We start from the raw sequence: 18,890 nt of genomic DNA on the forward strand, positions 1-18,890 counted from the left end.
TAAGTTTGATAATTGTTATTGCAACTATCAATTGCACTCTTCAAGCTGACAAGAAGTAAAAAAAAACTTATCTGTCATCTGCGCCAATCGACATATTAGCTCTCTATTTAACTTTTTACTTTTGTCCTTAACAACCAATAAAAAGAGGGGTGTCACTTACAGGTAATTCATTCATCTGAATACCATGTTCATAGCTAAGGTATTCACAAAAAGCGTTTTCGAAGAAAATTTATTTCAGTGTTTACATTGGAATGAATTGTCTTCTTTTATGACATCGCACATGCGTTAAAGAAAAAACTTGAGAAATTCGTGCAGAGGCAGGGTGTTTTTCGAAAATCTGAATAAATGAGCCCAGGTCGCTACCCATGCTTGCTATAATCCCATATACATTTTGTATACTTTATTTATATATTAGAATGCAGCGTTTTGCAATAAGATGCATTCTTTGGGGAACTAAATATATGTTCAATTTGCTCCTAAAGTAAGAGAACGTACTAATTCTGAGCAAAATACACGTAAATTGGATATTTTTATTGACTGTGATTTTCAGGGTTTTTTTTCGTACAAAAAATCATGTACTTAGAGGTCTGTGTAATCTGACTGCCTCAACTGGAGGCAAACAAGGATATCTCTCTTGAATGATCTTTATAGTTGTGTATCAGGAAAGAAACGATCGAAAATAAATGATAATCAAATACATTCCTTAATGTATGTCATTATTGAACACGGCACCACTATCTTCGTTAGATGTACCTTGATAAATGAATTGAACAAAACTAATGCTATATTTCGGTTAACAATAATTTATTTGAAAACAAATAACAACAAATACAATATTAAGTTACATAAATACTGTCGGTAATAATGTCGTCCTAAAATGATCCTGTAAAATAAAAAAAAGGGTGAATATATATACATGTATATATGATGATCAGATCAGATGCAAATATTCAGAAGTATATAGTAGATAACTTGTTTTAAAAATTAGGGAAAACCTTACAAAACCTAACATATACTTGTACTTACTTATTTTCGTCCATAATGTCCACCACATCCGTAAGGTCCGCATCCATTTCCTCCATAACCGCGGCCTCCTCCAATAATCCGTCTTTGACCTCCTCCAATGATCCGTCCGTGTCCTCCATTAAGACCACCTCCAATACGACCTTCGAGACCTCCATGGCTACCAGACTGCCAGGAATCGGACCACTGGCTGCCACCTCCAATGATACCACCTAAACCTCCCCCAAGATCTCCAAGACGTCCGCCACCAATTCGGCCCCCGCCGATGTGACCACCACCTGCCGAAAAATTAAAAGCATACTTTGACAATCAGAGAGAGAGAGAGAGAAAGAGAGAGAGAGAGAGACATACAGAGAGAGAGAGAGACAGGCAGAGAGACAGACAGAGAGAGAGACGACAGAGAGAGAGAGACGACATAGAGAGAGAGAGTCAGAAAGATTGAGAGACAGAGAACTCTATAGAACGAATGATATAGAAAAGAGAGATAGAGGATAAAAAGCAATAAAGACTTACGTATGTATCCGCTGCAGTAAACGGTTGCAACACAGACAGTCAGAAGAACGATGGCTCTAATCATGGTTGTGTATTTGCTGTAGACAAAAGAACTACTGTGAGTTAACAAACCTGTTGGTGTTTTTATACTTGATTGATTTGTCAATCATATTCGATTTTACATGAATTATAATAATCCATAGTTTTTTTCTTGGTTTTAATTCATTAATTGCAAAGTTGCTTTTCAGAAAAAAAGTTCTTTATTTTTCATCTGCATAAATACATTATGTTAATTACAAATCGTAAGAATGTGTCAATTTAGTGGTTATTTCCTTCAATTTAATCGTACAAGATGGTGATGGAACAAGAACATGTTTGACAATTTCATATTAATGGGTAAGGTGTTACAGTGTTTTACGTACACCCTATTACATTACCATTTTGCACTTTTATGGTTATTTGTTTTTGTTTCCTTTTATGATATCTTTTCGTTGCATTTTTATTGCTCAAAACGTGAACAAAAATCCGCAAATTTATCAATAATTAATTTTCAAAATTACTAATTCCATACGTATTTATTATTGACGAATTTCATTTTTTGCAAGGAACAAGCCTATACGTACAATGAATCCAAAGTATATGGTAACTATAGCTTAATAAAAATTATTACAAAATATATATCTAGGTGGGTCCATCCTTTCAACCTTGATACCAATTATACTGTGGTTTCATCAATATTCGTTGAATACCAATTTTCGTGGATTTCGTTGTTAAGTTGATCCACGGAATTTAATGTTCATTGAAGTGCAATATCTATTATCATTTTTTATTGATAGGGTCATTGGCCACGAATTTACATATCCGTGAAACTGATTTTCACCTTATCCACGATAATTGATACCCTTGAATATTAATGATACCACAGTATATAGTGGTGCATTAAAAGTAAAAAATAGAGTTTTAAACTACTAGTATATACATAACGGATAGCATTACATGTATTCGGCAATTAAATCATCTTCTAGTCTATGCTAGGCCTTTATTTTGTTTGTGTTTGATCTTCAAGCTAGACAGCTCTAGTCGGTAAGAAGAAGCATATATTTCCTTTGCATTCAGTTGTAAAGCCGTTTTAAATTGTTGTTTAATCTTCAATCAGAGTGTTGCACCTACATTCAAAGTGAAGTGAGACTGAGTTTAAATTAAGAACAAATATTAACAAATAGCTCCTTATTGGGCCATAATTCTTCCAATGATTTCTTTGTCCGTTAACTACCCCAATCATTTCATTGATCCTTTATATTGATTCCTTTTTAAACACATTAAATAATGTCCCCTCTAATCTATGCCCAATAATTCATTCTTCTGATAAAATGTAAACTACATATTTTCTAGAAATAGCTTTTTTGAGACTGAGACAATATTCTCTAACAAAACAAAGAAATCAATAATTTACTAAATAAAAAGTAGAAGAATAGTTCTCTCACACATTATGATAAAAGGCTATTGAATAAGAAATTAAGAAGGCTTTTGTCAAACGTGTTCTGCATCGTTGAATACTGTTTACAGGAATAAATATTCACCCCTGTTTTATTTTCGTACCTTTCGCCCCCTTTCTCAGTAAGCAAATTAAGACACTTTTTTTCTCTCGAATTCCTGGTTAGTTAGAAAGAGTATCTACTATAAATTTTAATATCTGAACAAATTCAAGATCGAGAGAAACCGTTTACAAGTGTAGGGAGGCGAAATTAACACTGGGCAAAACTAACCATGCATACGGTATTCTCAAAACGCGACGTACATATACTTCCTCATGCTAACTAAATTAAAAAAAACTCTCAACTTTAATGCGGAAGGTCTTAGGTAAAACACAGTTTACTTATTACCACTTATGTGAATCGCAGCGCTCAGACCTGTCATCGCAGATGAACGAAACTTTGACAGTTACTGGTTCTATACTCTATAACTCTTGTCGTACTTACTAATCGGCCTTTCTTTACTACGTTAATTAATGCGACTAACTAATGAGACCACATCGTATGCTTTATATTTATATTTAATACCATTAATGCAAATATTAATCCTATCCTAGAAAGTGTTGTTTATTTGAACCACTGTGCACCGGATTTGTTGTAGATGATGAAGTAAAAAAGGGCACCTACTTTGAAATATATTTTACGCTGTTAATAGTTGATATATTTTTAAAAAAATTATTTTGGTATATATTTGTTGAATTTGCTGTTAATAAGGCAATTTTAATTGTTACTTCTAAAATGACAAATGCAAGCTACCTTTTATTCGCCTATTTCGTACAAGTGTACATGTTATTTATATGACGACAGCAAACACCTTTTTGTTACGCTAACTATCGGTATGTGTTCTACGTGCCTCATCTGATTTACTTGCTATGTATGCATGTATGCTTTTATTGCAATTTACTGCATTTCCCAAAAAAATTATATTTTTAGAACCGGCGTGTTTTCTGGTAGTGTGGTTTCATTAATATTCAAGCGTATCAATTTTCGTGGATAAAGTGAAAATCACAATTTCAAGGAAACGTTTATTCGTCGCCAGTGACACTATCAATACAAAATGTTAATAGAAATTGTACTTCAATGAACATTTAATTTCGTGGATCAACTTATTAACGAAATCCACGAAAATTGGTCTTAAACGAATATTGATGAAACCACAGTATTACTCTGTGAAATACTTTTCAGAACTTCTGAGGGTAACTGATCATGGTTTTTGCAAGACATGGCTACTAAACGAGCTCTGATATTTAATTTCAACATTTCATTTTGCTTTTGTACCTATTTCCATTGCAATGATAATGCTTAATATTGTTTAGGTCAATTTGTTCAAAAAATTGACTTTATGTGTATATCTCGTAACAATAAACATATTTTTTGCGTATAAATGTTTATGAGGTTATAACAACCGCTTTATATATGGTATATGGGATATTTTGTTCTGTTTTTTTTTATATTTTAGTTGTAACTGATATTGAAAGTTTTTCATATTCACGGAATAATGAAAACAGTGCTTCAGAGTAAAATGTGTTAATTTTGATTCTTTACACAATACATCTCTTTGATTTTGTTTCCTGTGAATAACATCTTTGAATTGTTGAAATATTTTAGCATATTAGTGAATTTTCAATCAATATTGCCAATAATTGTTAATCTGAACTTTTTGAAGAAAACTTATTTTGATAAGATATTCATAGTTTGTTTATAACGCATTCAGTGGTCATTAAACTGTCATCGAGTTGCGTTTAATAATATTCATTATCAAATGAAGAGTTTTGTCATTTAATGCATAAAAACATATTGCAAATGATTATATAAACACAATTAGAAATAAGTTCTAATGATATTTGAAGAGTTATTGATCTTGTTTATAATAAATCATTTGTCATGTGTGTACAGTATTCGCTATCAAATCGTTAAAAATAAGATTGAAATATTCAGAGTAAATAAAAAAAATAATAACGTATGGTGATAAAAACATAAAATCAAAAAGAATTAAAAACAAAGATCTTAAATCATGTGCATGTTAACAATAAAGGTTTCATCACCCGATTGTCTTGATTTATTCTGTCACAAATAATAAACCAATTGTAAGAACAAACTTCAGGAAGATGTTTGAAAAAAAAACCAGGTTTTTTTTTTAATTTGTCAAAATATTTTATAAAGGCTACTTTCATTATTTCACACGATATCCTCTAATGTAAAGTATGTTTTAAATGGAGAGTTTGTATATCATTTGCCTTGGTAATATCAGTTAAAAATTAAAAAAACCAAAAGACTTACTGTGTTGCCTACATTAAACACAAATTTAATAAACTTGTACAGCAAAACTCGTTCATATGAAATTTCAAGGGGGCATAGAAAAAGAAATCTAATACCGAATTCGTTATAAATAATTAGCTTAAGCTATCGTAAATCATAAAATACGTAAAAGACAAACTGGAGATTTTTTTTAATCTGAAAAAAATGAGCCCAGATTGTTACCCATGCGTGGTATTGTGGCATATACATTGTATACTTAATTTGTATATAAGAGTGCCGATGTCATATAGTGTTTTGAACCCCGCGATATATTAACCACGGGTACAAAATATCGCTGCGATATATTGAACCCCATCCCCCTATAAAATATCGAACCTCGGTTTTAATATATTATGTCCACGATATTTTGCCACTCCCCACTTCTCTAAGTTTCATTGCTATTGGAGAGGGGGTTCAACATATTATGGCCGCGATATATTTAACCCCTAGCTATTACCAATTCCCTTTTGAGAAGGGGTTCAAAATATTATGACCGCAATTTATTGACCCCCCTCCCTATTTTCAATTCCCTTTAGAGAGGGGGTTCAAAATACTATTGCTGCAATATATTACCACTCCCCCTGCTTATTTTCAATTCACACTTGAGATGGAGTTCACAATATTGCGACCATAATATTTTGAACCTCCTCATAATGGGAATAGGAAATAGCTAGGGGTTCAATATATCATATCCATGATATTTTACACCCCCTCTTCAGAAGCAATAAAAATTAGGGGTAGGGGTGGGTTCAAAATATCGCAATTATAATATTTTGACCCCCTTCTCCAATGGAAATCTATATATGAAAGAGGGTTAAATAAATTGCAGCCAAAATATTTTGAACCCCCACTCCAGAAGCAATTAAAAGTAGAAAAGGGTTCAAAATCTTGCAGCCATAATATTTTGTACCTCCTCTTCAATAGCAATGAAAATAAGAGTGAGGGGGAGGTCAAAATATCGCGGCCGAAATTTTCTGAGCCCTATCTTCAATTGGAATGGGAAATCAAAGGGGGGTTCAAAATAAAGCAGCCATGATATTTTGACCTCCCCCCTCCAATGGGAATTGGAAATAGGTAGGGGCTCAAAATACCGCGACCATAATATTTTTTTACCCCCTATCCAAAAGCAATTCATATAATGTAGGGGTTCAAAATATCGCAGCCATTATATTTTGAACTCCCTCTCTAATGGGAATTGGAAATAGAAAAGGGTTCAATATATCGCGGCCATATTATTTTGCATCCCTCCCCAATAGCAATAAAACTACAACGGGGTTTGACATATAGCAACCATAATATTTTGAACCCCCTCTCCAAAGGGAATTGGAAGTAGCTAGGAGAAGGATGCAAAATATTGCAACCATAATATTTTGTACCCCTTCTTTAATAGCAATGAAAATTAGACACGGTGGGGGGGGGGGGCGTATTGCGGCCAATATTATGAAGTCTATCTTCCATGAGAATTGGAAATTGAAGGGAAGGGGGTTCAAAATATAGCAGCCATAATATTTTGAACCCAACCCACAACCCCCATTAGGAATTGGAAATAGAGAGGGGATTTAAAATATCGCGACCATAATATTTTCTACCCCCCTCCCTCCAGTAGCAATTTAAATAAGGTAGGGGGTTCAAAATATCGCAGCAATAATATTTTGAACCCCCTTTCCACCAGGAATGAAAGTTAGAGGAACAGGAAGTAAAAATATCACGGCCATAATATTTTGAACTCCTTTCCAAAGGAAGTTTAAAATAGGTAGGAGGTTCAATTTCAATTGCGGCCATACGATTTTGAACCCCCTCTCAAATAGGAATAAGAAATAGGTAAGGGGTTCTATATATCTTGGACATAATATTTTGAACCTTCTCTCCAATAGCATTAAAAGATAGAAGGGGGGAAGGGTGGCAAAATATCGCAGTCATAATATTTTGAACCCCCTCTTAAAAAGGAATTTGATATGGAAGATGGGGGTCAAAATTTCGCGGTCATAATACTTTGTATCCCCTCTCCAGCAGAAATGAAATTAAAGGGGGGTTTAATATATCGCAGCAATGATATTTTGAACTCCCTCTCCAATATCAATGAAAATTAGAGAGCGCGGGTTCGACTTGCCCTTAAAGTAAAATAACGGACTGATTCTGTGCAAGATATATGTAAATTATATATTTTTGTTGAGTGTGATTTTTATCCACTTTTTTCCGTACAAAATAAATCATCCATTTAAAATGCATGCAATCGGAATGCCTCGACTGATAGCAACGTTCCGATGACATCTCTCTTAAACCGACGTTATACTCGTGTAGAAGGAAAGGGGCAACTGAAAAATATATGGCGATCGGGAGAAAGGAAAACGTCCGTAGACAATCAGGTGATAAATTATGGCCTAACAATTAGTATGAAAACGTCAATCAGCATGCGACCCAGTGGAAGATTTTCCTTGGTAACAGGTTTGAACAAAACTAATGTTATTTTGTGTTTATCAATAATTTATTTCAAAATAAATAATAACAGATAAAATATTAGGTTACAATAATACTGTCGGTACATGTAATAATGACATTCTTAAATGGTCCTGTAAAATAAAAAATTAATAGATGAATATTGATCATACATGTACATGATAATCAGATCAATTGTAACTATTATATATATGATAATATAAAATTTATAACTTCATTAAAAATAAGGGAAAAGGCTTAAAATTACAATAAACATACCTATTTACGTCCATAATGTCCACCACATCCGTAAGGTCCGCATCCATTTCCTCCATAACCGTGGCCTCCTCCAATAATCCGTCCTTGATCTCTTCCAATAATCCGTCCTTGACCTCTTCCAATAATCCGTCCTTGACCTCTTCCAATAATCCGTCCGTGACCTCCAAGACCACCCCCGATACGCCCTTCGAGTCCCCCGTGGCTACCGGACTGCCAGGAATCGGACCACTGGCTGCCACCTCCAATGATACCACCTAAACCTCCCCCAAGACCTCCAAGACGCCCACCACCAATCCGGCCCCCGCTGATGTGACCACCGCCAGCTGAAAAATTAAAATCATACTTTAAAAATAGAGAAAGAAAGAAAGAAAGAGAGAGAGAGAGAGAGAGAGAGAGAGAGAGAGAGAGAGAGAGAGAGAGGGGACAAATGCCATAGAGAGATAGAGGACAAACAGAGATAAAGACTTACGTCTGTAACCATTGCAGTAAACTGTTGCAACACAGATAGTCAGAAGAACGATGGCTCGAATCATGGTTGATTTGTTGTAGACTAAAGAGCTACTGTGAGTATAACGAAACTCTCGGTGTTTTTATACCTGTTTAAATTGTCAATCACATGATTTAATACCAATAAACTATTTCTTAATTTCAATTTATAAATTCAAAGGTTGCTTTTCGGAAAAAAAGTTCCTGACTTTTTTATGCATATATACATTTGTATGTTAATTACAAATTTTAAGAATGCGTCAATTTATTGGCTTTTACCTTCAGTTTAATCGTACAAGTAGGTGATGGAACAAAACAATGTTTGACACTTTCATAGTCAGGGGTTATGTGTTACAGAGTTTTACATATACAAGTACCCTATTTTATTATCCTTTTGCACTTTTAAAATTTAAATTTGTTTTAGTGTCCTTTTATGATATCTTTTCGTCTTTTTAAATTTTAGCTTTATAAACTTCAAGTCTAAGTGGGTCCATCCTTCAAAACCTGATACAAATTCTGAAAAGCGGTGCTTTAAAAGTAAAAATAAGTTTAAAACTATATTCATAACCAATATCATTATATGTTTTTGGTAATTAAATCACCTTCTGGTATATGCTAAACCAGCATTTTGTTTGTTTGTTTGTACTTGATCTTTAGGGTAGAACGTTCTAGTTGGTAAATAAAAAGAAGCATTTGTTTTCTTTCCGTACAATTATTTAAAGCAACTTAAAATTGTCGCACCAATATTCAATGTTAAGTGTGACTGAATCAAAATAAGGAATATAAATGAAATTAATAATATGGTTTTTGAACATTACAGTTATATGATATTTGTTATTTTTTCTTGAAATATATTTTAACAAAATTAAAAACATCAGATATTAACTTATCAGCATATCTATAACTAAATAATATGCTTGAAATGATGTTCAGAAAGAGGAAATTTTGTTTAAAAAATGTCTTTGCAGAGCTTTAAAGACATAGTTTGGTGATGAGACGTGATGACCTTTGTAAAGCCCTTCCTGAAGCTTTAAAAAAAAGTAAGTGTATTGTATTTTGATATTTAAGTATTTGGTTTTCATCTTTACTGATATGTTTATATAATATTTAAATTATATTGACAAAAACAAATTTTGAAGTTCAGATTTCATATTGTTATAGCAATATATATGATAAACAATTATGAGTCGTCATTGTTGTAGTTGTTCGTTTGTGATGAAGAATGATCAACTCAAACTAAAAGGCATAAACGTTGTAAAGTCAAAAAGCTTGTAATAAAAAATGAAACTATTTTTTTCTTTGAAGTATAATTTTGGCAAATTATTAAAGTACATTTATCTTAGTAAGTCGACAAATTCCCCCCAAAATTAAGAGTTTTGAAAAAGAAAACCCAAATTTGTAAATCTAGTTGTTTTCAGCTCATATATAGTGTATATTATTAATGTGTAGTAGATGTGTTTTTATATATGTATATAATTCAAATGGATCTAGAAATAGCTTTTATGGGACTGGAAAAATATTTTCTTACAAAACAAATAGAAATCTAAAATTTTTTACTTTATGTCAATAAAAAGTAAAAAAAAATAATTTTTTTTAACATAATATGAAAAAAAAGCTGTTGAATAAAGAACAAATAAAGACGGTTTTTGTCAATCCTGTTCTGCATCGTTGAATACTGCTTACAGGGATATATATTCACCCCTGTTTTATTTTTGCACCTTTTGCCCCATTTCTAGGCGGGAAAATTTAAGACTAAGCTGATTCAAATATTTTTTTCGAATTCCTTGTTAATAAGAAAGATTATTTTTTTTTTATATAAATTTTAATATCTGAACGAATTTAGGACCGTGCGAGTGTACAAGGAGGCGAAATAAACACGGGGCGAAACTAACCCTGGATACAGTATATTCTCAAAACGCGACGTACATATACTTCGTGATCAGTCAAACTATAAAAAAGTGACAACTTTAATGCGGAAGATGTGACAAAGTTGACTTATTACCACTAATGTAAATTGCAGCGCTAAGACATGTCTTGGCAGATGAATGAAAATTTGACAGTTACTGGTTCTATATTCTAAAACTTGTGTATGCTTACAAATTATCCGATCATTACTACGTTAAAGAAATGCGACTAACTAATAAAACCACGGTTTATACTTTATAATTATGTTTGACAGCATTAATGCAAATGATAATCCTATCCTACAAAGCGCTGTTTATTTGCACCACAGTTCACCGGATTTGTTGTAAGTAATGGAGTAAAAAAGGGCACTTACTTCTTATAAGAATAGTAAAAACAAGATATTTTGAAACAGATTTACGCTGTTAACTGTTGATATATTTTTGAATTATCTTTTTTGTTCAGGTAAACATGTTAATTTTATGACGACCGCAAACACCTTTTCGTTACACTTATTATCGTTGTGGGTTGCACGTACTTTATCTGATTTACTTGCTATGCGTACATGTATGCTTTCATTGCATATCCAAAAACAAGTATTCCTTTTAAAGGAACGATCAGTAATAATGATTTATAGATAGCTAGAAGCAATAACCATGATCAGTTTCATGTAAAATAATTTTAAAAAGTAATGTATTTTTACAAAATATAGAATATTTTGAATCTGTACACCATAATTTCATCATTATAAGCCGTCAACAAATTTAAATTTGAAATAAATTTGGGGAAAGCCGTTCGTAAACTCCTTGTCTAGTTTTATATTTTTAACGTAATCATTAAATGTAAATGTATATTCTTCTTCTTCTTCTTCTTCTTCTTCTTCTTCTTCTTCTTCAGAATACTGAGTAGGGCTCTTCAAAGAGCATATCACGTATACAAAGAAAGAGTTGTAGTAAAATGATTTAATGCGACTGAAAAACATTGAATGCCATCATTACTTGCTATTGAGGTCACATTATAAGGTAACCTTGTTTATAAATCAAGCCGTCTTCCTAGCTACTATGATGCAACATCAATAGATCGAAGTCATTTCATGGAGCATCTTCTTATGATCGACGTCAGTTCATCGAGGTCAACTGCATTACTGAATGAATCTTTCGATCGAAATTGTTACGCGTGAGACAAAATGTGCATTCTTGAATTAGCAGGTCGAACTGTATTAAATGTATGTTTGCATCTCTTAAGGTAAATGAATTGAAATAAAACTGAGTAAAATGTTATGATCGACCGAAGCCGATCACAGAAAAATGATTTTTTTTAGAACCGATGTTTTAACAAACCAGGAAAAAATGACCAACCACGCCGGTCCCGTGTTAAAAGCCTATAGACGCAAGACAATAAACGGCGTACTTAATTGTTGATAAACAAAGAATTCTATATTAGAGAAACTAAAATTGTAATAATGTTTGAGAACGTTTGAAAAAGCTATTGCTTTGATTGAAATAGGACTGTAACATTTACATTTTGTTTTTCTTATTCAATAAATTTGCTGGTTTATTGGCCTGTTCATTATAACAATTACTACTTTAACATATTTTTTAAATAGTCTTATTAGTTTTTAAATATAAAAAGAAGGATAAGGAGTTTTATAACTATAAGATAATTTAATAACTCTTTATATATTTCAAATACTTGCTTGCACTTCTCTTCATATAATTTTTTTTTGAATATTCATCACATTTTCTTTCAGAAGGAATTTAGTACCCTTAGTGCAAATTTAAGGATATCAAATGTTTCCTCCTTGCTCTCAGTACCAACCAAAGGACCGGATTGCTAAGTATTTCTTTCTTTCCGTCAAAACAAGTCCAAGGGTTGAACAGAGTTTTCATGAAATCGGAAACATTTAGGTTCCCCCTCTGAACGTCTATGTCAATTTTCATGGTTACATGTAACACGATGAATCGCTTTGAATTTGTTTCTCTGTCGATAATATTTAAAATTCTTTGAATATTGTAAACATGTTAGTGGGTATTGCCAATGATTGTTAATGTGAACTTTTGTGAGGAAAATTTGTTTTGATAAAATATTCATAGTTTCTTTATAACGCTTTCTTTGTTCTTTAAACTGTCGAGTGTCGTTATCCCATTATCAAACAAAGAGCTTTGTTATATAATGCACAAAACCATGTTGCAAATATTATCTTACATTATACGCTTAAATGATTTTTGAAGAGTAACCCATCTTGTTTATCGTAAATCATTTGTCATAAGTGTGCAGTATTCGGTATCAAATAAATGAAAAGAAGGTGGCAAATGTGATCATGACAACTGCTTGTCATCAGAATTATTGGCTGCGGGCTTAAATTTTGTCCATGTTAGCCACACGACCCTGTGAGTAAGGCATTGGCCTACCATAGTGACTATGTTATTGCATAGGCATTTAGTGACGTTCCAATATATATTGATCAATCGTTTAGTAGGGGACGTTAAATCACAATCAATAAATCTATTCTTATTAGCCATCCTATTAAGACTTGGCATTAGACTATCCACCCTCAGCTTAGTTAAAACATAGCGTCTAGATAAAAAATATACTAAAACAACACCATTTAAAAGAGAAACATAGCTTAAAAGATATACTAAAACAACACCATTTAAAAGAGACACATAGTTTACTCTTTTTATTTGTTAGAAATACGATTGCAAGTGCTGATATTGGTTAATAAATTCAATTCATAAAATGTTTATATTTTCAGCACTATTTAATTAAAAACATTTTTTTCTTATTATTCTAAAGTTGTTTATTAGTAGCAAATTACGTTCCTTCAAAAAACCATTGTTTTAAAATAGTTTTTCACCTTATAGAATTTAACGATATCCGTCTTTAAAAAACATTAGAAATGATTAAAAGCTTGTTAATTTTCTTTTTATTTATATCAAATTCAGTTTAACAACGTTTTCAAACCCTTTCATCAGTAAACAACCTAAAAAAGAAGAAAAATACGATAAAATTTGTACATGAGATGTTGTGATAATTAGAAGTTAAATTAAATAAATCCGCATATATATTAGAATTAATTGTTTAAATTTGTGCATGTGTAGGCATGTGTAGGCAAACTTACTTATTTTCGCCTGTAATGTCCGCATCCGTATGGTCCGCATCCCTTTTGTTTAATAATTCCACCTTGACCTATCCAATGATTCCTCCTTGACCCGTTCCTATTATCCCACCATGACCTCCTCCTATTATCTCACCTTGACCCCCTCCAATGATTCCTCCTTGACCTTCACCTATGATCCCTCCATGACCCCTTCCGATAATTCGTCCTCCGATGCTACTGTGGCTTCCTGACTGCCAGGAACTAGACCATTGTTTATGATGAGACCACTGACTTCCTCCACCAATGATACTACCTAATCCTAATCCTCCTCCGATTTGCCCACCTCCGATGTGTCCCCCGCCGTTTCCATCAGGGATATAGCTGTCGGCTGTAGTATAAACAGTCTGAACAATTGAACAATATTGATAATTATTATAAGAATAATGAGAAAAAATCTATGAAGACTAAGCTGGTTATATAAAGATGATAACGGAAATAAAAACAAGAAAAGAGACAGAGAGACAAACACTTTAAATAATCCAAAAATGAACAAGGGAAAAAACAATGATGTAGATAGAGAAATCATAGAGAGAAAAGAACGATTTACAGACCGACACACAAAGAAATAAAGAAAGATACATACAGCCCTGATATTCATCGGAGAACACGGTGACAATACAGACACCAAAAACAACACAAGCTCGGATCATAGCTGATGTTTCGTTCTGCAGATATATTGCAAAACGAAAATTTTTATTTTATTTATACCCCTTCATAATGCATTTAATTACCATTCAAATTTCAAATCTTTAACATATTACATACCTTATGAAATGATACTTGCTGATTTCTTCGCATTTCCCTTTCAGAAATTATGAAACCATATACGGGGAAAATATGAAATCAAGAACGGGGATTTTTTTAAAATACTGAATACGCAACCATTAATTAATTGTAATATAGAGTAGAGTTAAACAATACGAAAATGCATTAAAGATTATCGAACGATAGGATTAATCCTTGCTTAACTCCTTGTACACGTGCACAATCCATGTACTGCATTATCAAAATACATATTTGTCCATAGTTTAATGCATTTTGTTCTAATTTAATATGAATTTTGGATATTTGTAAAACAGGGGTTTTATTAAGTATATGTATAATTAAAGCAAAGCAGTATTTTCTTTTATATATGAAGGGATATTGCTAAGGTAAAATAATGTCTTATTTGAAACAAACTTTACATAGGATAATAACGCGTGATTTTGACTAATACAAGCATTTGCTATGACGTCCAACCGAGTACATGTATGACTGTTTTATGACTTGAAATTCGCTACAAATGATGAAAGTTAGCTTTCAAAAATATATTGACAAATTAAAAACAAACTTGTCTTTTCAAAAATCAAAAGTTTGTTTTGTTCTTTCTAACAAATGGTTAATAATTTGTATGATGAAAACATCCAAGCAATCGGGGGACAACACCCAATCTGTACATCCTGAGCTCAAATCCCGCTGGGGATTTTTTTTCCATTCTGAATTAATTATTTGTAGTCATTCATTTTATATCCCAAATATATACCAAAGTACAGTTTATTTATCATTATATCTTTCGAAATTAAAATTTACTGTTAACTTAACTTTTTCAAGGTGTGTTATTCCACCTCAACAAGCACATTATTCATGATCTTTGTTTGCTTTTTTTGATTTTCTTTATTTTCTGGTTTTTTTACCCTTCTTTTTATTGTTTCTATTTACTTTGAAAATTGTATCTTTGAAAGGAGAAGAATTCGTAACGAAATCAAGAGTTTTAATGATTATTCTTCCGTTCTTTTATAATATTTTATAAATCATGTGTTTTGTGTAGAGAATAATCTTTCTTAAGCAATGCAGGTGTTTTTCGGTTCATCATAGTAAGATAAATAAAAATAAAAATTGTCAAATATTAGCAATTAAGATATAAGAAGTATAAATAGATCTTAATAATAAAATATGTTAAATGAAATATTCAAAAACGACAACATACTAAGATGATACTTCATATAACGCAAACCGACAGGCGTTATGCGGAAGGTCTAAGGTTTCGCCTTATACTACTTAATACTATCGTTTTTATAAAACGCAGCTATAAGACCTGTCCTGACCGACGCATGGAAATCTGACAGTTAATGCCTGTACATTCTTTTACTCATGTTTAACTAACTAACTTGCCTGTGTTCACTGTATTAGTGCATGTGACTCTTACCAGTACGGAATAATCATGAAAAATAATTGATGTTCTGTTTTAAATTGCATAGTTGATGCTATTAATGCACCTAATAATTGTACCTAGTCCCATTACAAAGTTTGGAACGGCAGTTCATTGCATTTTAAAATCCGAGAGAAAGATTTTTGTATTTTTTTAAAAAGAGAATTTATTTAAGATCTTTAAAAGTTGAATGGAAAGCTTCATATCAATTAATTGAGTCTCTGGTGGTTTTTGTAACTGATTTGAGGATCATGCCCTACTATTTCAAACTCAGGGAAATGTTCCTTGCTTACTTTCTATGATTTCCTTTTACTTGCTCGGGTTTTGATCGAGAAAATAATCATAATGCATTAATATTTGTTCATCCAAAAAATATGCTAAAAACTTGGCACATAATCTTGCTTTGTGATTGTCTTCATCAAAACTTTGACTTTTAACTAGAACATGTCGTACCGACCAGTTTCTAAGTCCAAGACACTCGACTGGTTTTTTTTAAATATTTAATACACAGTAAACAGAAGCATCTCCAATTATTTCCTCTCAGTATATGTTATGTACAGTATGGCCTAACTCCTGTTTTAGATTTATAATATTTGTCAATTGAATGATAACAAAAGCACCATACCTCTCTGACAACAGTTGCTACAGTTGGTAAGCGTAATTGTATTGTTTGTCGTACACGGAGCATAAAGTGCACTATGTCTCTGTATTGTTCGATATTTCATCATAAAAAAATATATTCATTCGATGATAGAACACGTCTGTATCTGTAATATTTAAAACAATATGTATATGTTTTTAAAAAAAAAATAAAACTACCAAAAATATTTACCTTTAGAATTTGTATGATTCTTTTAACTGTTTAACCATTTTCTGTCTCTCAAAAATGAATAAGATAATGATACAAATTCATTTCATTAAGATTAATTTGAAAATCGCGTTTGAGGAAGTTTTTTTCTTAACGAAAAGAACTATTTACGTAATTCAACTGTTCAACAACTGGTGACCAAAGTAAAATTACACATAAAAAACTTTGATTGTATTGAATTGATAAGGATTAATTTGTAATGTACACACGACCAATTCTATAAAAGAATCCAATTTAATATTGACAAATTAGGTTTAAAATTTAAAACACATATTTGAAAAAACAATTTTATAAGGAATATTTCATAGCACTGATAGCGCTGAATGCTTTTAACTGAAAGATATTCCATTACCTTTTCTAAGATATTTAAATGCAGAGAGGCGTATGGATTAGCACGCTGTAAACTGTGATTGACAGTGTCATGCCCGTGTGTGGCGCTCAATAAATCTCTTACAGGTAAGCACTTGATACATAAGGTATAAAACCGCAAACATAAAAGTCTAGAATAATCACTAGTGTCACACTTTGTTCCGTTTAAGAGATTATGGAGAATAGAGCCGATTGTTGTCAAAAACTGGTACTGTACAGTAATTTAATTTTGAGAAAATATTCTTAAATCTGTTTTCCTGTTTCAAATTTATCAAAATATTAAATGCAATTACTTTACATAATTTACGTTCTTCTCATTTGAAATTGTTCTTCAAATAATTACATGTATGACAATGTGTTCAATGTTTTTATGTTAATGCGTATTTTGAATAAATCATTGTAAGTATATTGTTATGATTTCGATAAAATCAAGAATTTTGGAAACACAATATATTTATTGATCACCATCATTTTACAAAACAAACTGCCGTTCATGAGATGTTCGTATCTGAAATAAATAGATACATGTACTAGTCTTTGAATAGTCCATTTAAATGATTCAAGACATAAAGATTTCGCTTCTTGTTCACAGAATGTATATTATTAAAAAATATTGCTTCTTTTTTCTTAATAAAATAACTCACAACGTGAATTTATTTTTAAATTAACAACTCTTTTTTACATGTACTACTTCAGATATATATTTCCTAGAAAACATTCTGATTGATATAAAAGTGCTCAAACTTTACCTCCAGGCATCTTTCGGAAGTACACAATCATGTAAATGTTTATCCTCTGTATCCAAGTCGAGGGTCACCCCCTAGCCGAATAGGGTGTCTGTTTCCTCGGGGTGGTGGATCTACATGACACAAGGGTGGTATACAGCCAGGATTGGGTCGGGGGTTAGGCTGAGGGTAGGGGTTTGGCTGAGGGTAAGGATTGGGTCTTGGAAGGGGGTCAACATGCCACCCACATCTTGGATTACCAGGAGGACAGGGTGAGCGACCTACAAAGTACGGATACAGATACTTATTTACACATACATATAATTCTCTAACATTTCATTTTAGAACACCATTTAGTCGGCAAAAAATATTAGAGTACTGGATGAGTTTCTCCATTTTATAAAATTTTAAAAACAATTTACCACAAATCATCGCAAGACATTTTCAGCTACTAACCTCTTTAATTTTGACATAAGACTGAAGACCCCAGAAGGAAAATGCCGAGAACAAAAAGTGTAACTGCTATGGGCTTCATTTTGTAAATGATTTTTACAATAACTAATTTTTCATTTATAATTTCTCATAGAAGGAAATGAGAACTATTTTACTACAATCCCTAATATAGCTAATTAAAATTGAGTTCAATACCATTACTTTCACTACGTAGTATAAATTAAGTGCTTATTTTATTACTTATATGTCACTGAATTGTCGCTGGTGTTTGGAATATTTAATTTTAAAACTATCTTGACCTTTAAAGCACTGTACCTAACTGACACGTCTGCTTCAGATCATTGGTGTACTGTAGATCTCTTATCTGTGGTTGTAAATGCGCATGCTTTTGTGCTTTCCTGCTTGCACCTATATGTTAGGAAATTGTTTTCTTGTCATTTATGATATTGAACATTATTCATTTATATTTAAGGAAAATTTCATGTTTATACGATATTTTATTTATTTTCGGTAGGTAAGGATTGCAGGATTGTTTTTATGACGAAATGATAAATGAAGCTTTGTATTTTTATATCTTGAGAGGAATCCTTTAAATAGTTTGATGGTTGAAGTTTATGTTTCTAACATGTTCAGTCAAAAAATGGTATAAATAATCACATATTACAATTTGAGGAGAATT

At 32.0% G+C, this 18,890-nt stretch overlaps 1 protein-coding gene across 1 annotated transcript; it reads right to left on the reverse strand.

Annotated features, from left to right (window-relative positions):
- Positions 1–8,060: 8,060 nt before the first annotated feature.
- LOC109620167 (uncharacterized) lies at positions 8,061–18,190 on the reverse strand. Its single transcript, XM_066077905.1, has 4 exons — positions 18,181–18,190; positions 17,851–18,039; positions 13,703–13,936; positions 8,061–8,383 (listed from the first exon to the last, which is right to left on the reverse strand). Exons 1-4 carry the CDS (start codon positions 18,188–18,190, stop codon positions 8,061–8,063), a joined length of 756 nt encoding a protein of 251 aa, XP_065933977.1.
- Between the last annotated feature and the right edge of the window lie 700 nt (positions 18,191–18,890).

The sequence above is a fragment of the Magallana gigas genome, chromosome 3, assembly GCF_963853765.1.
Source record: "Magallana gigas chromosome 3, xbMagGiga1.1, whole genome shotgun sequence".
Classification (NCBI taxonomy): domain Eukaryota; kingdom Metazoa; phylum Mollusca; class Bivalvia; order Ostreida; family Ostreidae; genus Magallana; species Magallana gigas.

What these genes read in the sequence shown, in the direction of transcription:
- LOC109620167 (XM_066077905.1), bottom strand. An exon ending in ACACCCTATTCGGCTAGGGG is followed by an intron (nt 13,937 to 17,850) that starts GTGACCCTCGAC and finishes TTTATACTACAG; the next exon opens with CCGACAGCTATATCCCTGAT. An exon ending in AATCATTGGAGGGGGTCAAG is followed by an intron (nt 8,384 to 13,702) that starts GTGAGATAATAG and finishes TTAATTTTTCAG; the next exon opens with CTGGCGGTGGTCACATCAGC.